This window comes from Phycodurus eques, chromosome 6 (assembly GCF_024500275.1).
Source record: "Phycodurus eques isolate BA_2022a chromosome 6, UOR_Pequ_1.1, whole genome shotgun sequence".
Taxonomy (NCBI): Eukaryota; Metazoa; Chordata; class Actinopteri; order Syngnathiformes; family Syngnathidae; genus Phycodurus; species Phycodurus eques.
In genome coordinates this window covers 16,698,968-16,722,305 of record NC_084530.1, presented here as the reverse complement: position 1 = coordinate 16,722,305, position 23,338 = coordinate 16,698,968, and the positions used below count along the sequence as shown (strand labels likewise).

Here is a 23,338-nt window from a genome sequence, read left to right as displayed (position 1 = left end):
CACTTTAAACGTCCTGTTTAGACTGATGTCCAGCGGTTTGTCAAGCCTCCCGGAATGACTGCAAGCTTCCACACTTGCTGCACATGGCAGAGTTATTGCACTCAGTCGAATGGTGACTTGAAACGCTTCTCCCGGCTGTTCTTTGCTCATTAATCCATTGCTCGAGTTGGTCTTCCAACTCGGGCCACCTCGTCTTGTTTCCGCGTTTTGTTTTTCTTTTTTTTCCCGTGGAAACTCAGCTTCGTCTTCTTGAGTTGGCTAAGCTTATTTTCCTGCTTCCTCCTCTTGCGAACAATGGATTCGTTGATCTTGAATTCTCTCGCGGCTGCTCGATTCCCATGTTCCTCCGCGTAACTGATAGCTTGCAGTTTAAACTGTGCTTCGTAAGTGTGTCTCTTCTAGGTGCCATTTTCGGGGGTCCTTAGCCAAACCGATGTTGTTTTGCACAATGCACACCCCGGTGCTATATACCTACTGGTGGCGTGGCATTAGCGGCCTCCTTCACGCACCCTTCCCCCTTTACGTCCGCATGCTGTTCTCAGCCACGTCAGCTTTTCCTCTGTATAAGCAGTGTGTCGGCAGGAAATGCTCCCAGTCAGTCAAGCGGTCCAAAAAAAAAAAGGGGGGGGGGGGGATAAATAAATAAAAAAGTCAAACGGAGCGCTCATCACACAACATTTATAGATGTTGGAACTCGGTGCACACATAAGGCGCGCCACATTATAAGACGCTCCGTCCATTTTGGAGAAAATGTAAGACTTTCACATGCGCCTTATGGTCGTGAAAATACGGTAATTGTAAATTGAGAAGTTTGTAAATTGAACATAATTTTCCCGTAAGAAGTAATGTATAAATAACAAAAGTCCCTATTTCAGTAAAGGTTTGTACACGTTGAACACCATATAAAGCTGTACGGTACTATATATCAACAATGACAAGGGGCGATCGATCAAAAATCTCTATTAACCAAGTTAACAACATTAACATGCGGAAGTGTCTTCCTCATTCAAATGTAGCTGCCCTGCCGACACGGCACAAGGAGAACATGCAAACTCCACACAGGCGAGTGACCTGTGAGGCAGATGTGCTAACCACTCGCCTATACCGTTTAAACCGCACACCCCTAATACAAACATTTTTTATTATTATTTTTTTATATACAGAATTGAAATAGAGGTCATAATTACAGTAAGCACTTGATACGTAGTAAGTACTCCAATACATATGTCCAATTCTCAAGTCTTTACTGTAAAGACTTAAGTCAGGTCTTGACTTCGGTCAAGCAAGTTGTAAGCCATAAATCTCGCTCAGTAAATGAAACAACTTGCTCTCAGTATCTGTACTTGTGTTAGTCAGTCAGCTGTACTAACGCATTCACATCTTTCAACTCTCCATTTTGTCCATTACTTTGTCTTTTCAATTGCATTCATCACTAACATGAAGCTTAGTTCATGTTTGACTAGCTACCGGTGAGCTAAAGCTAAACCTTGAAGTATGACAGCGACAAGATTTCCTAAAAATGACTGTTAAATGTCTGTCAAAATGCTGAGTCTGCTTGTATTGGCCACTTGTGGACCTACATACAGTAGTTCTCTAAAATGTCCACTGACAATCCCTTTTTATTGATTAGGGAGGAAGGAATGGGTGACTGCGTTTGCAAACATTCGTCATTGCTGACTCCCTTTGTTTTCTTCTGCAGATTTACCCGTCTGAGTTTGGCAAGGAGCGGCTCAAGATGGAGGAGTCCCAGGGACCACTGGAGCTCAAGGCGCTGCCCGATGACTCGGAGGACGACACCGAAGACGACAGGTGACGCTCGGATGATGATGATGATGATGATGATGTGACCGTGGTGGTGGTGATGACGGTTTAAACAAACCAAACAAACGAAAAACTGCATTTTAATTTGCATTTTGTCCTTTAATTACTCACTGAGGCAAATATGAGCTTTCAGATTCAACTTTCAGAACAAAACAGCATACTTATGCAGGAGCTTCTTGGCATAACACAACAGCATATTTCTGCAGTGTTTCCAGAAATACGTAACAAACAGCATTTTATGCGGTAGCTTTCAGGAATATCTAACAAAACAAAATTCTTATGCAGAATCTTCTAAACATTATGTAACAAAGCAGCATTTATATATAGTAGCTTTCAGAATATGTAATAAAACAGAATATTTATTAGGAATGCCCAAATCCGATCCATAAGATTGGAAAGCGGTCCAATGCCAGCAAAAAAAACAAGTATCGGATCGTACTGGATCTAAAATCCTTAAATTTTACCACTCTCGTACAAGCAGTCCACTCCGTGCGCCACTTTAGCACTTTTATCCAACAGCGGCCAGACGGAATGCAGAGCCCACGTGATCACAACAACAGGTTGTAAGTTGCTAACATAATAGCAAGGAGTACGAGTGAATGTTGCTTGCTTAAAGTCATTTATTGACACTCCAGTTCAAGTACACTGTAAAAATACACATAAGACACATAACACTCACATAACAAAATAATTACACCTATTGAATGTTCAAATGCATCACAGCCTTCATTTTTGTCTTCGTTATTCACAAAAATCGCTAGCTCAAAGCTAACACAGTGAATGAAAAACACCACTGATGAAAATTAGCATTGAACTCGTGGCACTTATATCTCAAAATAATGAATATTGGTACACAATCGCTGTATAACCACATACAAACAGGCAATATAACATTACTCCTTGGCATATGTTCTGTGTCTATGTCGCAATTTAAATATATATTTTTGTTTTTGGTTTCGTTGAAGTTATTTTTCAGGAATTCCTAATATATTTTTCTTTAATTTATTCAATTGTACTACATTCTTATTTTTTAAGTTACTTTATGCAACCCTTTGGTTAATAATAAATGTCAGTTTTTCCTCATACCTACTGTTGCTGATTATTGTTCTCTGTTTGAGTAATATCACTTGCTCAAGCCCTTTCTAACATTCCATACTACAAAATAAGTAAAGTATGTATGATTATTGCTGATATCTGATGGGACCGATATTGGTATTGGCCAAAATTCAAGGCTGTAATATCGGTATCTGATCAGCACATCCCTAATTGTTATGCAGTAGATTTAGAATTTAAAAGTTTTTAACCTGAACCTTGCTAGTGAGTTTTCCCAAAACACCTTCCCGCAAATGTTTCCCAATAAAAGCATTATTAAGAAGTGAATGGTGTATGCCCACTGAAACGCTAGGCGGCGCATAATTAGAAAATAATGCATTTCATCTTAAGTTTATATTTGCAGCATCATGTAGTAACTTTAAGAGTGCAATTGTGAACAAGCTCTCTTACTAAAATACAATTACAATGCAATTACGTTTTTTTTTTTTAAAGGTGCCATATTTTACCAAACTAGGTTTTTCTTGTATGTGGGATGCAATTGTGGCTCTATGGTGGCTCAGTAAACATGACATATTAATTAAAATCGTCCACTCATTCTTGAGTTCCAGATGTTTTTCTGCCGAGAGGCCTGAAATCAGGTCATTCGAATTTCTCCATTTTATCTACGTCACTCGCGAAGATCTCCGCCTACCTCTCCGGTCCCGAGCCAGCGCTGTCAACATAACTGACACGTGTGCTCTCACAAGTAGGTGAGGAAAGGGGACAATCTTAGCCAAATATGGACAAAGCGGATACAAAACTGGGTCAAACAAAAGTAGCTCTCAGAGGGGCCTTTTCTTGACACTTGTATGACAAAGCCAAATGTACTCTTCTATACCAAGTCAATGTTACAGATTCACTATAAAGCTCTAAATAGCCCACATATGGGACCTTTAAACCCATCTATCTGCGGCCCGGCAGTTTGGGGACCACTGCTCCAAGGGGCTATTTTTCCCAAAAAGGCGACTAGCGAGTTTCAGCATTTGCGTGACTGTGGACAGACTTTTCTTGACAGGAAATTTGTTTCCGGGAAACTTTTTAAAAGCAAAACAACTCCTGTTTCTGTTTAACTCTCTCTGTGTACATCATAGATTTCAAATGTAACTCTGTCAAAGATGAGATGTATTCTATCTCTGGTTTTTATTTTGAGGTCATCACTTTAAAGCAAAGAAAATAATGGAGTAGAATAAATGTAATTTAACGTTAAAGGGCATCAAGCATACATCATGTTTTGCCAGTCACTAAAGTCATGTTGCTGATATTTTATGCATACATTTATGGCCTAAATCTGAAGATAAATTCATCAGTTGATGCTTTGTTTGCATGTTTTTTTTTATTTATTTTTATTTTTTTTAAATAACTTTTTACTTCCTCTCTGTTGTAAAGTTACACAAATAGTCAAGGACAAAGTATTGTAAAACTGTCAAATGTTCTGCCTGTAATTCATATTTTTATTGTTGCAAGTGTTAAGGGACGAAAGAAGAATTATATATAGTTTTTAATTAATTGCCCTATTAATCAGTTATCAGAATTTCTTTCTACCAGATATTTGCCTCAAAAAATACATATCAGTCGAGGCCTACTTTCTAACAGCGGTCTAGTTTGGACATGTCCAGAGGAGAGAGAGTGAGTATATTGGTAGAAGGATGCTGAGGATGGAGCTGCCAGGCAAGAGAGCTGGAGGAAGACCAAAGAGAAGGTTGATCGATGTAGTGAGGGAAGACATGAGGGTATTTGCTGTTAGAGAGGAGGATGCAAGAGATTGGATGGGGCACTGTTGCGACCCCTAACGTAACAGGACAAGCCAAAAGGAAAAGATGATGCGCTTCCAATCTGCAAATTTTTGGCCAAGGGCAACTTGCCTCACCTGTACGTGAGAAAAGAGCATGACAGAGAACAGGAAGGGGTGCGCTGTTACTCTTATGCTTACATAATGGACTGGCTGATCCATGCATTTTGACAGCTATTTTCTGATGCTTAATTGGTGAACGTTTAAAATGTTAAGGATCTTGTTTACATACGTTTTGAAAGAGGACATTTTTTTCTTAGAGGAAACAATTATTTTCACAGAAAACAATTAGAATCTGATTGTTGTGTGGAAAAAAATGGGAAATGTTCTTTCGAGGCCATATGGCAGTGTTACGTAACCATGGCAGTGTGACGTAGCAATGGCGTTTTGTTGCTAGGTTTTACCGAGAGAGGAACCGCAACTACCAGTTCAAGCGGCTGAAATACTACTACGCCGTGGCCGAGTGCAACACTGCTGCCACCGCCGCCAAAATCTACCAGGAGTGCGACGGCTTTGAGTATGAGAGCAGCTGCTCCGTTCTCGACCTCAGGTACTCAAGGACGACTGAGCAAGACGACAACAAACAACACTCCAACTACACCCTCACCTGTTGCGTGTGTGTGTCAGAGCTGCACAATATGAGGGGGAAAAAGCACAGTAATTTATATATTTGTTTTTAACTGGCAGCGGTACGGAAAATGAATGAATGAATGAATGGATGGACGGACGGATAATAGCTTCAGTAAAAAATAAACTATGTTCAGTTGAGCACAGATGTATACTGAGGTCTCTCTGTATTTAGATTTACTGTAGCGAGCAGGTTCATCATCCAGCGAGACTCAAAGTAAAACTAATTTATTTTCACGCCGATTTATACTGTTGTATGTACTGTGTAGCCATTAGCACATTCCTACGACTACTTAATTTTGTACAAGTCTTTTATATATAAGGTTTTAACATACTATGCATTCTTTATTTCAGTGCATTAGTTAATGCAACATGTTCTGTACAGTTTAAATTGTACCTTTTGAAATGACCATAGCCCCTCAAGGTTATTAATTACCATAACATCTGTGGTAATTTCTGTTAGCATGTCTATGGCTTGGGCGGCACGGTGGACGAATAGTTAGGGTGTCTGCCTGTTCAATCCCCGGCCCCGCCTGTGTGGCGTTTGCATGTTCTCCCCGTGCCTGTGTGGGTTTTCTCCGGGCACTCCGGTTTCCTCCCACATCCCAAAAACATGCATTAATTGGAGACTCAAAATTGCCCGTAGGTGTGACTGTGAGTGCGAATGGTTGTTTGTTTGTATGTGCCCTGCGATTGGCTGGCAACCAGTTCAGAGTGTACCCCCGCCTCCTGCTGGGATAGGCTCCAGCACGCCCGCGACCCTAGTGAGGAGAAGAGGCTCAGAAAATGGATGGATGGATGTCTATGGCTTTTTTTTTTTAATGTTAGCATTAAGAAAGCTGAAGTTCATTTTTAATTTGTTTTACGTGTCAGTTTTACAGTATAAACTACAACTGAGAATGACAAATAGCTTGAAGCAAGCAAGTTTTGCTTCATTTGCCACCTGTCAAGTTTGTGTGTGTGTGTGTGTGTGTCCAGGTTCATTCCCGATGACATGACGTTCGAGGACTCTCCCAAAGACGTTGCAACTGATGTCAACTTGGCGATGTACACACCAAAACTTTTCACTTCGGCAGCCAACGCCACCTCAAAGGTAGTCAGGTGACCAATGAGCAAAGTTTACAATGTGTCATCACAGGAAGTAACCTTAGGCGTGGCTGATATTGCCTTCAAATAAAATATAGTTACAGAAAAAGTTACTCATTTCAAATATTTCCTCTTGACAGATAATGTGAAAATAAGTACTTTTGTCTCCTTCAAACTATTTAAAAACAATCTTTAATAAATGAACACTTCAGGGTCAAAGGTTTCTAAAATCTTGATAAATCACTGCTATTTTTTTTTTTTTTTCTTTTTTTTTAGCTGGAATTAGTCGCACGTCACTTTTTTTGAAAACTAATCACTGTAGGGCAGGGGTTCTGAAACGTTTTACACAAAGTACCAAGTACAAGAAAATACTCGGCTCTCCAAGAACTGGCATCATGACATTAAAAATTAAAATACCTCAATGTTAAGCAAAAATGAGACAGACTTCATTCTAAGAAGTACACTACTAGTCAAAATTTTGGATTCACTTCTTCATTCAATAGCATGAGAAAGTGTTTCAAAACTTTAGTGCATATTTCTTGTAATTTTAAGCAATTTGCAATAAGTAATTTGTTGGCAGTGGAAGCAGTGCACATCAGCGGGGACATGCTTTCAAATACGGAAGACGCTAAAATGTACTTTTTATTTATTTATGCCGCTGTGGCTCAGTTGGTAGAGCGGGTTGTCCACTGACCGAAGAGTCGGCGGTTTGAATTTCCCACTGTCCGCCGTCGAAGTGTCCTGGGCAAGATGCTGAACCCTGCGTGTGGTGTGGGGTTTTGTGTGTGTGCTGTGGTGAATTTCTGTGTTTCTAGCGGGTTCTTGTGTGAGTGAGAGAGAGAGACAAAAGAAACTGCATTGTATGTCTAGTCAATGAATTACCCGGCCCAAAGTAGCCATGATGATGACGATGTTTTGCGGTCCAATCAGGTGGAGCTTACCTGGGATGAGACGGACCAGGACCGTGTGAGTGCCCTCAGCAGGAAGTTCAACAAAAGCGAGCTTCTGGACATGGACTTCAACGCCTACCTGGCATCCTCCAGCGAAGAGGATGACGTTGAGGAAGACAAGGAGGAGGAAGGTGAGCAGGAAGATGAGAATCTGACGACGACGAAGAAGACGAGCAAGAGCCTGGACCAGATGGGGAAATACCAGCAGCTGCTGCGAGGACTCCAAGACAAAGAGAAGAAACGGCAGCAGGAGGACAAAAACATGGAGATGGAGATCACATGGGTTCCCGGTAGGAGGACAACTCCAACACACAAAATATCTTCACTTGCTAAACTTGAATTTTGTCAACTGCTCTCTCTGGTTGCTTGTTGAAAACATTTGACCTTTAAAAGGGAACTAACTCCAAGATGTTATAACTTTCTGTCATAAAGCTGACTTGTGCTATTCATGGAGGATGAAGGACCGTGTCCGACCGCAAATAGCAAAAATCCACAAATAATTGATACCCATTATATTCTGGTACATGCGCAACCGACTTCAGCATTTGGCAAACCAGGTCTAATCACTTCCTCTCAGTTCGGGACGACCGTAGGAACTTTAAATGTCTCTAATGCCCTTTTTTTTTATTTTTTTTTTATTATTATTTTTTTTTTTTTATAAAGTATATATATATATATATAAACGAGATGTCACCACAGAGCCACCGAAGATTCCAATATTCGATGTGTAGGCTTTGTTCATATCTACATCTATCACATTTGTATAAATAAATGATACGCATGTATTTAACTTTTGTCCAAACAACATCTCAGCAACTTAAGCTTCAGACAATTATGTTATCAAACCAAAGTCATGCTCGTTAGAGTAGCATACACAGGAAGCCAGCTAACCTGTTTATTGGGTTTGGCCACGTGATGTTCTGCATAAGAGTGGCTTGCATAAAAAAAAAAAACAATTTCTTGAATAACCCCGAATATGCAGGAGTCCACTGCATTTTAAATGTGCATATCTTCATCTTCTCCTGTTTACTTAAATCTGTGAAGTATTTGTTAAAATCGTATTATGACGTGTCTTGCCCACTTTATTTACTAATAAAACTGCACACTTCTTAAATATTCAGCAAGGAAAAGCAAAACATCGTCGCTGTTGGGCGGAATCTCAGCTGTTGTCATGTCATTCAAGGCAAGGCAAATTTATTTATACAGTGCATTTTATACACAAGATAATGTGCCTCACATGATTAAAAACATTTAAAAACAAAACAAAATAAATTTAAAAAGAAAGTCCAGAAAATAAAAGACAGTTAACTAAAATTATTAAGAATGTACAGTGCAAGATTGAAAAAAAAAAATGACTTTAAAATGCTCTAAATGAGCTCAAATCAAGTTGGTATCCAATCAAATATGCTGAGCTAGCTTGCTGACGTGTGGCTAGCAGCTAGTTAGCTACGCGACCATTCACCCACGGCCGGCGCGAGCAATGAGTGCTCAGTGGTTCGCGACAACTGGCGATCAATTTTTCATAGGCAGTTAAATCAATGGGCCAAAATGAACGGTTGCAGTTCCTAACTTACTACGGATCAATTTTGAACAAACTACGCTTAAAAATTCTGATTTTAAAGGGTGAGAGGCACTGCTGACCCAGTTCAATTTAGAGCGGTGGCCTTCCTGCCTAAATAACAAGCAAGCCGAGCGCAGTCCCTGAAGCGGGAGCTGGGAGACAATAGTCAGTCGCTCGGTGGATGAAGTGGCAAGCGAGCAAGTCGTGCCAGGAGAAAAAAGTACAGCAAACATTGGAGATGATGGTGAGGGAGCTAGTGCCTCGAAAAGGGATCATCAGCTGTTTAGATGTTTCGATTCAGGACAAGTGATGTAAACAAGAAGTCATGTAAGGAGTGCAGCAGAGTTGTCTGCCCCGAAAGCTAACATAACTACTAATCTAATTCTGAAAAAATGGCTGAAAAAGAGTCAAAGTACTGGACAAGAAATATGTGAGCCCCTCGCATAAAGTAGTATTGCCTACACGGTTTAAAAAAACGACTGCAGTCAGACCAGCTTCAATTTAAATAATTTAGCAATTTTTTTTATGCCGCCTTGGTTTTTATATGGGTAAATGTTTTTTTTCTGACTGTGACTGAAAATCATTTTGAGGTAAATGCACGGGTTTTGGCATTTGAGTCACTTTTCAAGTTTCCACACATTTTTTTTAAGTTAGCTAAATGTGTTGCCACGTGCTTTTTTGGAATAAAAGGTTGCTGGGGTAATCTGAAAAGTTGCAAAGTGGTCATCAATGCATTCAACTGACCGGTAGCTAAACGGCTCCTTAGTGGCCACTTTTCAGACCTTGTTTGGTGGACGGATGTCAGGACATCATCGGTGTAGTGATGGTCAAATGATGCGAGTTAAACGATGATGGCGATGACAATCGTTACGTTTGGCCATCCAGGCCTGAAGGAGGTGACAGAGCAGCTGGTGAAGAAAAAGCTGGAGCAGAAGGAGCAGCAGCTAACGCCTTGGGCGGAATTCATGCAGAAGAAGAAAGACAAGAAAAAGAAGAAGACTCAAAAGAAAGACGACAACAAGGTTAGCGGTGGTAGAATTGTTAGCAGCTAACACATTCGCGACAGAAAACATGCTCGTGTGTGCTCCTCTTCTTCAGGACGACGAGCTGAGCGATGACCGACTTCCTTCTGACGTAGACCTCGATGACACATTCTTCAGACAGGAACTTGCGTCCGTGGGTGAGGATTAGCTACCATGTGAACCTAGCATGTAAACGCCTCACTGGCATGTTAGCGGCTGGAGGTTACCGTAATTGCTCACGTATGATATGCACTTTTTTTGCAAAAAAAAATCGAGGGCGGGTACATATTTTGCGTCACATTGTATAGATGTATACGGGTACCTTTTGTGGAAAAGGTGCATTTCCATTCCAATGTAATGTAATGATGTATGATATGTAATGTCTAATGTAATGTCTCACGTATAGGGCCCGACCGATTCATCAGACGGACGATTCAATTGGCTGATATTCACCCTTCTCAAATTGTCATTTTGAAAAAATGTGGCCGTGTTTTTTTTTTTTTTTTTTTTTTCTCTCCCCCCCCCCCCTCCCTGATTTTCCTCTGTTGTAAAGTTACACAAATACTAAAGGACAACATATTGTAAAACAATCAAATGTTCTGCCTGTAATTCATATCTTTATTGTTGTAAGCGTTAAGGGACCAAAAAAAAGTTATTTCATTCATTACATATTTTTTAAATTGATTGACCAATTAATAGGTTATCAGAAATCGGCCTAAAAAGAAATCCATGTTGGTCATCCCCTACTACTTTATGCATAATAACATAATTTTTGCTGCTCACCAAGAATCACGGTGGCCTCCCGGGCGGCGCCATATTGATACCTTTTATCATATCATATCTCTTGCTAGCGCGTCCATTTGACGTAATTTTACCGTATTTGTTTACTCGATGAGGTACTTTGTGCATGAATGTAATTTTGATTCCTTAGGGTAAGTAACTGCTTCCGTAGACGGAAGTATCCGTGTCGTCCCAGAGCAAGGAAATCCGGCAAGCATTTTCAGCTTTCGTTTCGTTTGGCCGTAGGTTCAAATGTATGCATTTCTAGTTTACCTACTTCAAAGAATATATATTTTTGGGGGGGGAAATCCTAATAAAACACAAATTACTATCCACATAATACTTCAATTTTTTTAGCATGGATACCAGCAGTTCTGGTGTGTATTATGCATGGGTACAATGAAAGTACAGCTGCGAAACTGCGATTTTTGGGGTGTGTATTATATTCGAGAGCGTATTATACACGAGAAATGACGGTAGTATGTTGTCATGCGAGTGTGTTCCTGCCAAGGTTATAATAGTTCGATTTTTCATTATAGGCTTTAATTAATTTTGACTTTCCTTTTTCGTTAACTAAACCCTGGTTCCTGCTGATGATCCTCAGACATGAAGACCAAAAGCAAAGACAAGAAAAAGAAGAAAAACCATGATGAAGAGCGTACGGCAGGCGAACAACAACACATGGACAAAAACAAGGTCTCATGCACACACACACACACTGCAACGTGACAGACACACAGTGTATATGTGTGCATAGTTGTTTGCTGGTGTGTGTGCTTATGTGTTTTTGTTTGTGCGCTTGGCCCAATGTGTTTGTTGGTGTGTATGTTTGTAAATGTGTGTTTGTGCGCTGTTGTACGTGTTTCCATGTATGTTTTTGTGTGTACAGTTGTACTGTTTATGCTTATACATGTTTGCTTGTAAGTCTGGATTAGTGTGTTTGCCTGTGTGTGTGTGAAGTTGTACATGTGTTTGTGGCTGTTTTTCCACGCTTGTGTGTGCTTGTCCCAATATGTGTGTGTGCCCATACACATGTTTTTGTGCGTTTATGTGCACGTTCAGGCTGAGATGTCGCTGCTCATGGATGACGATGAAGACGACAAGCACAAACACTTCAACTACGACAAGTTGGTCGAGCAGCAGAACCTGAGCAAGAAGAAGAAGAAGAAAATGATGAAGAATGGACAGGTGCCCCCCGAGGACCAATTCCAGGTCAGAGTTCACTTCACAATGAGAGGGGAAAAAAAGAAATGAAAAACATTCTCCACAGCAGCGCCCGTCTTGTGTGTCAGCACGACCATCACGACGCCGTCGTGGTTCTTCTGCTTTCAGGTGGACGTGTCGGACCCTCGCTTCCAGGCCGTGTTCACGTCGCACCTGTTTCAATCTGGACCCGTCGCACCCGAGCTTCAAACGAACGCGAGCCACGCAGAGCATCCTGGACGAGAAACGCCGGCGACGACGACACGAAGAGGAACGGCGGCGTCTCGTGGATGACGCCGTAGCTCAGTCGGTACCCGAGAAACGCGCCGACCAGGACGTTGCCCCCGAGACGTCGATGGACGCTAGCTTGTCTTTGCTGGTCAAGTCCATTAAGAGCAAGACGCACGACTTTCAAGCACGGAAGAAAGCAAAAATACTTTGAACATCAAACTTCACTTCCCGGATGGACACACAACTTGCAAACAAACATCATAACGTTGACCTTGTTGAATGGAGCTTGTCCGTTTCGCCACTTCAGTAATTCTGGAACAGTGTATTTCAAACGTTTGACAAGTACCACCTAAAAAAATCATTAGACCTCCAACTACCACCATCATGTCCAACATACAGTATAGGGTAGTAGGCCCAAGTGTTCAACAAAAACAAGGTGGTTTTATTCCTAAAAATTACATTATCATTGTAAGCCACTGTAACATTACGCAGCTTGAACATTAACACTGTGTTTAAGTACAGGAAAATACAAAAAAAAAAATGTTTTTAATGCAAATGTACTAAAAAGTTAAATACAACTGAGCTTTACATGGGCATTGATCATTTCACATACCACTATAGAGCCTGCGTACCACACTAGGAGAAAGACTGCTCTAGAACAGTGGTTTTGAAAGTTGAGACAAGAACACCTAAAAAAAATACTTGGCTCCTCTAGTACCACCATCATGACCAACATTCAAGTACAATCGTGTTGTTAAAATACAGTCTTCCTCAAAAACATGAGAGGTTTTATTCCAAATTACACAACACTGCGCTTAAATACAGGAAAATAAAGTTAAATGATAAAATGTACTACAATTAAGTTAAATAAAAATTGTACCTAAATAAATGTCTGAAAAACGTTTTTGAAATTAAATCGAAATGCATTGAACTCAAAAATAAAATATAGTTGAACTGTACTGAACAAATGTACTGTACTGGATTTAAAAAAACATTTAAGCCACTGATAGCTATTATGCACAGTGTGAGGGTGCCAGTGTAGCACTAGTGGTACAATAGAACCACACTTTGAGAATCGCTGTTCTGGAACAGCCTGAAACAGGACAGAAACGGCAGCTAATTAGAATTCATTGTGTCGTCGAAGAATTAAACTGGCATGTTGGCGTTCATTTTTTTTTACATTTAAAAGTATTTAACCAATGATGTGCACATTTGTTATTAGGTCAATAGGGTATGGTTTTCCACATGCTAGCCACATCAAGCAACAAACATCTTTTGTTATCAGTTCATTTGTGTAAAGAACAAATATATGCTTAATTCCAAAACATTATCTGGTTTTAATTTTTTTTTTTGAAGCGAAAACATCCAAGGGTCCTGCTGATGCATCCATTCATGACTATTACATTTTCAACAGGATAGCTTTTAATTGTTACCCAACTGCATTTCAAAAAGTCATCTTCCCAACACTGCACGTTAGTCATGCTACGGCTTTAAATAACCATTATTTTCGAATAGATTTCTTTTTCCCCCCATAAATTATGATTCAATGACTGGTTTATACAGGTACATCTCAAATTAGAATAGTGTCTCAAGCTTAATTTAGTTAGGTAGCTCAAAAAGTCAAACTCAGAGATTCATGACTGAAATATTTTATGTATAAAGCAAAGAAAAACCCCAAATTCACCATCTATAGAAAGTAGAATATTACATAATGAAAAAAAAATGTGCTGCAGAAATTATGCAAGCACTTGCCCCCTGAAAAGTATTATCCCAAGTGAATGTATGAGTACGGAAACAAATTGACTTTTCTACCATATTCTAATTTATTGAGATGTACCTGTAATAGTTTAGGTTACATAAGATGCCAGAAAATCAGGAAACATGTTGATCATTGTTGACTGAAGCAAAAGCAGATGTTTGCAAAGCTCTTATTTTGATCAAACACAAAGATAATCAGTCTGCTTTCTTGGAAGACTGCAGAAATGAGAGAATATTCACTGTTGAGAGGCTGAAATCAGCAATTGGACAATTTTAAGATAATGCCTCTGTGATTAATTGATTATCAAAATAGCTGTTGATTAATTTGATAAAGAGTTGTCCACTGATTACGCCTCTAAATGTGATCATCTAAAAAAAAATTCATAATTCTAAGCAACCAAAGTCAACTTTCAACTTGTTGATGCCAGAGGGTAGAAGCCGCTTGAATTTATTTAAATCAGCGCGATCAAAGGGGCCATCAGGAGCGTCTGGTTGTGGGTACGGCCACGTGGTCCCGCACTTCATCACGGGCCAGGATATTCAAAGACGGCGGCTGCTCCCATCCCGGTGCCGATGCACATGGACACCACACCGTAGGCCCTACACACACACACACACACACACGTATGTCACGCACACAAAAACATTAAAACAAAAAACAAAACAAAAACGAAAGCACGATACAAGGACACGTACCTTCTCTGTTGTCGTCTGAGGTGGTGCAACATGGTGACAAGCTGGCGGGCACCCGTGCAGCCTAGCGGGTGACCCAGAGCGATGGCTCCCCCGTTGGGGTTTACCTTCTCCAGGGGGATCCCCAACTTCTCTACGCAGTACACCGCCTGGCCACGAGGCGACCGCACCGCAATGTTATGCGAGGACGCAAGAAGGCGCCGTGAAGCTCACCTGACTGGCGAACGCCTCGTTGATCTCGAACACGTCAATGTCGACCACACTCAGTCCTGCACACGCACACACACACGAGAGTTGCCACTAAGGTCTTGTTTCGCTTCAATGCATCATGTTTTATCTTTCATGTCATGAACTTGTTTCCTGTTGTCAATTAGTGATGCAGGGTAACGAAATGAACTTTCTGGTACACTCACACAGCAGTCGAGTACCTAAAAGGGTGGAGCTTGGCAGAGCGCTGTGTGTTTGGAGTACGGTCACCAGAAGGATAAACCCCATTACGGTCAACTTCGTTCTTTGTTCATTTGACTTGCACCTTTACATTGTTGACGTTACCATTATGATGTCACTGTATGACATCACTCGATGATGTCATGGTACAGTCCCAAAACATTTTCTTCCAAAAAAGACCGACTTGAAGTGTTTTAATTACATGAAGTTTTTCCATGTCATTTCATTAGGTAAGTCTACTGTAAAATTCCCATCTAAGTTCCTTCCATTGAATTATGCTTATCAAATTCACTCTTAGTTTTATCGCTTTCAAATAGTTTACTTCACAATAATTTCTGATGTTTATTAGGGGGAAAAATCCTTTTTTGAGTGTATGAGGGCAAAACCTTTCCCTTGAGGGTCACACACAGAAAAACTGCAACTACACTTTTTTACATTAAATAAAACGGTCTTGTGACAGTCACTTAAAAATGTTAGTATGATATTTTTAGTATGATTTGTTGTGTGATTTGAACTGTTAACATTAAAATGTATTTACTTTTAAATAATACATTTTAATTTGATAAAATTGATTATAAAAATCATTTCAAATAAAAAGTGTGATATCTGTTTTTAAATCCGACGGACTTCGGGCACCGTAAACTATGACGTCATGCTATTGGTCTGTAGTCGTACCAGCCTTGCGTAGCGCCTCTGGGATGGCGACAGCGGGGCCGATGCCCATGATGTCCGGCGGGACCCCCACCACGGCGCTGGCCCGCAGGACTCCAAGGACCGGCATGCCCAGAGCCTCCACGGCAGAGCGGCGCCCCAGCAGCACGGCGGCCGCCCCGTCACTAACCTGACTCGAGTTGCCTGACCACCAGAGAGAGAGCGTTCATGTTAGCATTAGCAGCGACCCAGCAGCACGACGGCTGTACCATCGTTAACCTATTCAAGTTACGTGACCAGATTTCTGAAATCATCCTTGGCTCCAAGCCCTCCACTTGCCAACTTGACCCTCTCCCTACTGTTTTGGTAAAAGCTTGCCTCCTGTCCCTGGTCCGCATCATCACTCAAATCATCCACTCATCTCACTCTACTGGTATTCTTCTCACAGCATTCAAAACTGCAGGCATAATCCCAACACTGAAAAAACCTGGTTGAGATCCTAATAACTTCAATAACCTTCTTCACCCTTCCATTTCTCTCAAAAATCTTAGTGAAGACCGTCGCTTCCCAGCTCCACTCCCATATCGCTTCCAAAAACACCCCGAAACGGCCCTCATCAAAATCACCCCAGTGGATTTACAGCTTTCTGACGGGCAGGACACAGCAGGTCAGGCTGGGGGAGGCCACCTCATCCACACGCAGCATCAGCACTGGGGCGCCCCAAGGTTGTGTCCTCTCTCCGCTGCTCTTCTCTCTCTATACGAACGACTGCACCTCAGCGAACCCGACTGTCAAGCTCCTGAAGTTTGCAGATGACACCACTGTCATCGGCCTCATCAAGGACGGTGACGAGTCTGCATATCGACAGGAAGCGGAGCGGCTGGAGCTGTGGTGCGGGCGACACAACCTGGGGCTGAACACGCTCGAGACTGTAGAGATGATCGTGGACTTCAGGAGGCATCCTTCGCCGCAGCTGCCCCTCACGTTGTCCAGCTGCCTTGTGTCAACCGTCGAGACCTACCCCCCTACCCACCCTTGAGGACTTGCACGCTGCCAGAACTAAGACAAGGGCGTGCAAAATCCTCTCGGACCGTCTGCACCCCGGTCACCGGCTCTAACCGGGTCCTTCCCTCAGGTAGGCGCTACCGATCGACGCAAACTAGAACTAGTAGACATTCCAACAGCTTCTTCCCTCTTGCGATCAACTTCTTAAACACCTAACCTATAATTCCATTACAACAAGCTGGCAATTTTTTGACTTGAGTTCGTTGTCACATTTCTGTGGGGCCAATTATGTATTACTCGTGCACTCACTGTAGTTGTCTCGCCATGCTGCACTATTTGCATATACTGGCCACTCATGCCAGAGTAGCATCTGCTCCATTTGCACACTGATTGAGGAGTATCTGTAACATTTGCACAACCATCATTGTCCCAGATGATCGCACTACTCGTCACTTTAAACCGCATACACTCCTTGAAGTCTCAGCGCCCTTTGCACAATGGTCATTGCACCGGACTACTGCAATATTAGTCATTCGAACTGCTCTAAGTGCTAGAGGACTCTGCATCATTTTGCACAATTGTTTTTTGTCAATGTCTTTATGTCTCCAAAGTGTTCTGTAAATTGACTGTCTGTTGTACTAGAGCGGCTCCAACTACCGGAGACAAATTCCTTGTGTGTTTTGGACATACTTGGCAAATAAAGATGATTCTGATTCTGATTCTGATCTGACCGCAGGTTTTGATACCATTTCACAAACCATCCTCCTGAACAGACTCCACACATCACTACCCTGGCACTGCTATGAAGAGGAATTAGGACGAGCGGCGGGCGTTCCGAGGGCGACTGACCGGCCGTGGTGGTGCCGTCGGGTTTGAAGGCCGGTCGCAGTTTGGAGAGTCCCGCCAGCGTGGTTCCCGCCCGGATGCCATCGTCCTTGGTGACCGTCACCTGTCGCTCCCCGCCGTCCTCGTCCACCATCTTGGTGACAACGGCCACCATCTCGTCGTCGAACGCGCCCGACGCCTGTGCCCGCGACGCCCTGGCACGCGACAAACACAAACCACTCGTGACTGATGTTTTCATCCCTTCCAGCGTGTTATTTCAGCACGTATGCTTGCTACTGCTATTGATGGGCCTTGTGTGAAGGTGGTTTGTTTGTGTTGAATAATGAACTACTGAACAAAGTTGTTTATGTAACATGGTGTATTCGTGTTTTTTTTGTTTTTTTTAAAAATCTAATTAAGAACAAGATTAAATTAGGCTTAAAAAAAAGGTAAGATTAACAAACACATTAATGTAAGAACATGTTTTAGCTCTGTAAAATGCATACCTGCCAGCACAGGTGTCAAACTCAAGACCCAGGGGCCAGATCAGGCCCACCACATCATTTATGCGGCCCGTGACAGCAAATCTTTTGTGTCAACTTCCATGATTCTTGATCAAATCTGTACTAAAATGTTCGATTCATCCATCCATTTTCCAATCCGCTTTTCCTCATTAGGGTTGCAGGGCGTGCTGGAGCCTATCCCAGTAATAAATAATAACATTGAGATGTTGCGAGCATTTTTTTTTTTTTTTTTTTAACCAAACACCCTTTGACAGTAACTTGAACAAACTATTATCCTTGACTCCTGATTTCAAAACTAGTTGTCCAATTTTCTGTGTATTTGCAATAATATGATTATGTGATTAAAGTTTTATGGTTTCACAGTCATAAAGGCCCTCTGAGGGAAACTGTAACAAAAAGGAATTTGACACCCCTGCTCGGGTAAACCTACTTTTGGCCTAGCCGGTACAACAGAGATCTTGGATGAATGACAAGGACCACGTTTTCCATATGAGGAGCCACGAAACAATACGAGCCCACGACTGACGTGCCATCCGTGAGGCAACGTTGCTCACAGCCCATGTATTGGGAAGTAGATGATTATTTTCGATCAAAAGTCATTCCTAAATTTTGTTTTAGCTAGTTTATAGAATGAAACCACTCGATGTGGCCCACTAAAGCAATTCAAGAGTGTCTACTTCATGTTTCTTGCTAAGTAGGTTTGTTCTTTTCATGCAGTTTTTCTTCACTTTTAACAGATATTACAAGCATTTTTTCCAACAAAACCCTTTTTAACATAAAGTGAACAATAGTTGTATCCTTAATATTTGTATGCCACAATTTTCCACGACTTCTGATTTTCAATTAAATTGGTTGCTCACAATATAAAATGTATGGAGCAATCTATTGCTGGGCAATTATGTATATCAAATAATTTGGTGACGTGACTCTACATTTATACTGTATGGTTTTCATAGTCATAAGGGCCCTCTGATGGAAAGCATAACTACCATGTGGCATGTGACAAAAATGAGTTTGACACCCCTGCTATGGGGTTGGCTGCTCTGAAAATGGATGCCAGTGAATGAGTTTGTGATCCTCTCGGTTTTAAATGCTTTCTTGCTATCTTCTGGCATCTATACGCAATTACAATCCCCTTTTAGCCTATCGTGGCTATTCGCGGCAGGGGTCGGTAACTTTTCTCTATGAATTGTGGGGGTTACTACTCAATTCTAGTCACTTTGTTTTACATCAATTCAAGTGTTGAAAAGTATCGATTACTTCTGGTGAGACATCAGAGCGAAGGCGTCCTGCTTCTCCCTGGAGATCCCAAATCTCTCTGCGACGTTTTCTGATGTCATGCTGCAAACACACATACGCACACACACACACACACACTGAGTGTGATGTCACTGCAGAAGGTGAATGCGTGTGTGAAATGCGTGTGTGAAGTGTGTGTGCCCTCTGACCCCATGGGGGTGATGCAATCTCTGGCCTTGTTGTTGTCCACCAGCCTGGAGCTCAAATCTCCAGGATTCCCGATGGAACGCAAGGACATGCTCTCCACGCTGACACACACATACACACACAAACACACACACATCCATAGGCACATGCACACCCACGTACACAGTCTTAGTTGTCATGTTTGGGTGAAGCGGAGGTGTTGTTAGGGGTGGTCAAACCACAGTACCCGCAGGCAAGGCCGAGGTCCACAGAGCCACTCTGGATGGCCCCTGCACGCACAAAATACAGTGGTGCCTTGAGATACAAGTTGAATTGGTTCTGTGACCACATTTGTAACTCAAATCGCAAATCATCTTTCCTCATTGAAATGAATGTGCCATTAATCTGTTCCACCCCCCCCCCCCCCCCCCAAAAAAATTGCATGCTTTTTAATAAGAAAACTATCACTGTAATATTTTTTTATAAAAACATAGTCATGACATAATTCAATAGAAATTTCAATAATTAAAACGTTTGTGCATCATACTTTCATGCTTCAGTGCTCATTTACATTGTGCTGCTTGTACTGATGTGCAGGCCTTGGCCACCTAGAGGCGGTATAATACAGCTATAGATGGAGACTGAGGAGTCATCACAACTCCTTAGTGGTAATATTGGTCGCTTTTCACAGAGGATAAAGAATGTGAGTACTGTTATATTGCCTGTCTACGTGTGTTGCTGCACTGTTTGTGTTAAAAAAATACATCACTTAAAGGTTTAAAGCCACCACGACATAGATGCTAGATAGGCCTTGCCTATGGCATTTCCCGCTATGTGTTAAAATTAGCAATAAGCGAGTGGACTTAACAAAGTTATGTTTCATGACCCACCAACCTCCCTGGATGAACTTATGTCCGTTTGTAGAAATTTGTCCAATTTGTTACTTACTTTTCTGTACAAATAGAGGAATACAACCTTTTGGTTTGTTTGTTTGATGATTTTGTAACTGTTTTACTCCTTTTAGGTCTTTTTGCAGATGCTTCACATTTTATTAGTCTTAGTTTGAGCCAGTTCACAGCTGGTAAACAGCCTGTACATAAAGCATATACCTGCAGCAATAGACATTCATTTAGACACATTGTATATCATTTCATACATTGTATTCTGTATGTACACCTGTACTTACGGATAGATACTATTTTATCATCCTGTGAGGACATTTTCACTCCCCAACACTGTGTGCACGTGTGTGTGTACCAGCGATGTTGAGTACGGCCTGCAGTCCAGACGAGCACTGCCTGTTGACAGTGTAGACAGGAACAGAGTCGGGAAAGCCGCTGGAAGGAAGCTGGAGCCGTTAGTGAAATCATCAAACTGTGTCGGTGACATCGTCAACGTGAGCCGAGACAAGGTCTCCTGACCTGAGGAAGTGAGCCACGCGGGCCATCAAGGCTCCAGCCCCGGGCTGCAGCACGTTTCCTGCGGAAGCAATCAACTTTATTGACCGGTTTGATTGATTGACCAGCATCAGTCAGGCAGGGCTCACCCACGCACACGTCGCCCAGCAGGCGAGGAGATAAGCCCACGTCCTTCAGTACGGCGCTCATTACGGTGCTCAGCAGCTCGTCAGGTGTGGTGTCCTGAAGTGGAGAAGTGTCCAGGTACAAATACACCTTACAATTATGGGTGTTGGATGTGTGCCTCTGAGGGGCGTGGCCTTGTGAGTGAGGTCAGGGGCTGGAGTCAGGTTGGACGATTAGTCCACTAACATGACCAAAATAAAATACAGTAGCGTAGTAGGGCAAAGTGTTAAGCAAAAATGAGACAGAGGTTTTATTCCTAAAAAGTATTTTTAATGTTAAGGTAAGCCATAAAAATGTAACATTGTGCACATCTGAACATTAACACTACACCGAAATATAGGGGGACAATTTGAACCTAAATATTGATTACATTTAAATGTATTTCAAATAAAAGTTATGTCATAACATTGTACTTAAAAAGTTTAAAAACAAGCAAGCACCAATGGAGTTGCACTTTGAATTTGGTTGTATACCATACAATGACAATAAAGACGATTCTGAGTTTTAAAAGGCCAAGAGTGCAAATGTACTGTAAAGTTAAATACAACTGAACTCCACTTAGGCAGTGGCTCTTTCGTATACGACTAGAGGGAGCCCTGCATGCCACTTGTGGTACCACACTTGACACTGTAGAGTACATTTCAAAGTTTTTACTTTGATAAAACTTGTATTTGAATAAAGGAGTTGATTAAAGTCTGCGATTGGCTGGCAACCAGTTCAGGGTGTACCCCGCCTCCTGCCCGATGATAGCTGGGATAGGCTCTAGCACGCCCGCGACCCTAATGAGGAGAAGCGGCTCAGAAAATGGATGGATGGATGGGGTTGATGAAAGTGTGCTGCCATCCATTTTTAAGAACAAGGGTGATGTGCAGAGTTGTGGGAAGGAGAAAGGAATAAAGTTGATGAGCCACACAATCAAGTTACAGTAAAGAGTAGTGGAGGCTCGACTCAGGACAGTAGTGACTATTTGCGAGCAACAGAATGGTTTCATGCCTAGGAACAGTACCACGGATGAATTATTTGCCTTGAGGGTGTTGATGGAGAAGTACAGAGGTCAGAAGGAGCTGTGTTGTGTCCTTCTAGATCTAGAAAAAGCATATGACACAGTACCCAGAGAGGAACCGTGGTACTGCAGGAGGGAGTCTGGAGTGGCAGAGAAGTATGATCGAAGCATGCGAAAGTCTGAAGTGGCAGAGAAGTATGTTGTAATAGTACAGGACATGTATGAGGGCAGCAGAACAGTAGTGGGGTCTGCTGTAGGTGTGACAAAGGAGTTTAAGGTGGAGGTGGCAATGCATCAGGGATCAGCCCTGAGCCCCTTCTTGTTTGCAGTGGTGATGGATAAGCTGACAGATCGGGTTAGACTGGAATTCCCATGGACCATGATGTTCGCAGATGCCATTGTGATCTGCAGTGAAAGCAGGGAGCAGGTGGAGGCACATTTAAAAAGGTGGAGGTGTGCACTGCAAAGGAGAGGAACGGAGAGCTAGTGAGTACATTGGTAGAAGGATGATGAGGATGGAGCTGCAAGGCAAGAGACCCACAGGAAGACCAAAGTGAAGGTTGATCGATGTAGTGAGGGAACAGGGAAGACATGAGGGCAGTTGGTGTTAGAGGGGACGAGAAAGAAGATAGGCTTACATGGGAAAGGATGAAACGCTGTGGCGACCCCTAACGGGACAAGCCAAGAGGAAAAGATTTGAATAAAGGAGTTGAATCAGCACTTCTACTTTTACCAGATAATTTTGCACACAAGTAACAGTATAGGACTTGAATGGATGGAAGTATTTGACCAAAGTACAGAGTGTGGGTACTTTTTTTTTTTTTTTTTTAAGTATTTGTATGTTTTATTTATTCTATTTTGGGGGAGTATGTTTGCCACCACAGGTGGCCTGCCGCCAGTCACTTGCGCTGTGTTCACTGAATGTCGGAAAAGTTAATTTCATCATTAAATTTGAGTAGATGAACGACATTAAAAGACGGATTTAAACGTTTAAATGTGCACTTATAAAGTTGTGAGTTTTTTTTTTTTTTTAACCTTGAAAGCTCCTCGCTTGGCCTTCCCAATAGGGGTCCGGAGGCCGTGTATCACCACCACGTCGTCAGACCCAGCGACCGACGCCGTGCACTCGTTGGCCCACACCGTCCACTTTTCCTCCGAGAACGACGGACACAAATGTCCCGAGATAATTTTAAGCCTCTGCATGACGGCGAAAAGGCGATGACAACGAGCCGTTTGTTTAGTTGGCCCCTTACTTCCGGGTT

The 23,338-nt window shown here is 42.1% G+C and overlaps 2 protein-coding genes across 3 annotated transcripts in view; one reads left to right on the top strand and one right to left on the bottom strand.

Annotated features, from left to right (window-relative positions):
• esf1 (ESF1, nucleolar pre-rRNA processing protein, homolog (S. cerevisiae)) overlaps nucleotides 1–13,486 on the top strand; it is an 18,428-nt gene extending 4,942 nt beyond the window's left edge. Inside the window, 10 exon segments of the mRNA XM_061679205.1 lie at nucleotides 1,700–1,809; nucleotides 5,100–5,252; nucleotides 6,308–6,422; nucleotides 7,346–7,655; nucleotides 9,812–9,948; nucleotides 10,025–10,106; nucleotides 11,333–11,424; nucleotides 11,791–11,940; nucleotides 12,061–12,108; nucleotides 12,110–13,486. Coding sequence (XP_061535189.1) covers nucleotides 1,700–1,809; nucleotides 5,100–5,252; nucleotides 6,308–6,422; nucleotides 7,346–7,655; nucleotides 9,812–9,948; nucleotides 10,025–10,106; nucleotides 11,333–11,424; nucleotides 11,791–11,940; nucleotides 12,061–12,108; nucleotides 12,110–12,373 — 1,461 coding nt within the window. The 3' untranslated portion in view covers nucleotides 12,374–13,486.
• On the bottom strand, nucleotides 12,690–23,338 carry acaa1 (acetyl-CoA acyltransferase 1). Of its 2 annotated transcripts, none has more exons than XM_061679207.1 (12): nucleotides 23,112–23,338; nucleotides 21,037–21,130; nucleotides 20,912–20,969; nucleotides 20,748–20,827; nucleotides 19,738–19,780; nucleotides 19,514–19,612; nucleotides 19,326–19,406; nucleotides 17,566–17,756; nucleotides 15,736–15,915; nucleotides 14,827–14,882; nucleotides 14,617–14,762; nucleotides 12,690–14,520 (listed from the first exon to the last, which is right to left on the bottom strand). In XM_061679207.1, the coding sequence occupies exons 1-12, from the start codon at nucleotides 23,277–23,279 to the stop codon at nucleotides 14,445–14,447; spliced, it is 1,272 nt and encodes a 423-aa protein (XP_061535191.1). In that variant the 5' UTR covers nucleotides 23,280–23,338; the 3' UTR covers nucleotides 12,690–14,444. The 2 variants fall into 2 exon arrangements, with proteins under 2 accessions (XP_061535191.1, XP_061535190.1); XM_061679206.1 differs by having other exon boundaries at nucleotides 20,748–20,838; nucleotides 21,045–21,130.

What these genes read in the sequence shown, in the direction of transcription:
- acaa1 (XM_061679206.1), bottom strand. Translation starts at nt 23,279, where the DNA reads ATGCAGAGGCTTAAAATTATCTCGGGACATTTGTGTCCGTCGTTCTCG. An exon ending in CGCGTGGCTCACTTCCTCAG is followed by an intron (nt 20,839 to 20,911) that starts GTCAGGAGACCT and finishes TAACGGCTCCAG; the next exon opens with CTTCCTTCCAGCGGCTTTCC. An exon ending in CTCAGACGACAACAGAGAAG is followed by an intron (nt 14,521 to 14,616) that starts GTACGTGTCCTT and finishes GTGTGTGTGTAG; the next exon opens with GGCCTACGGTGTGGTGTCCA.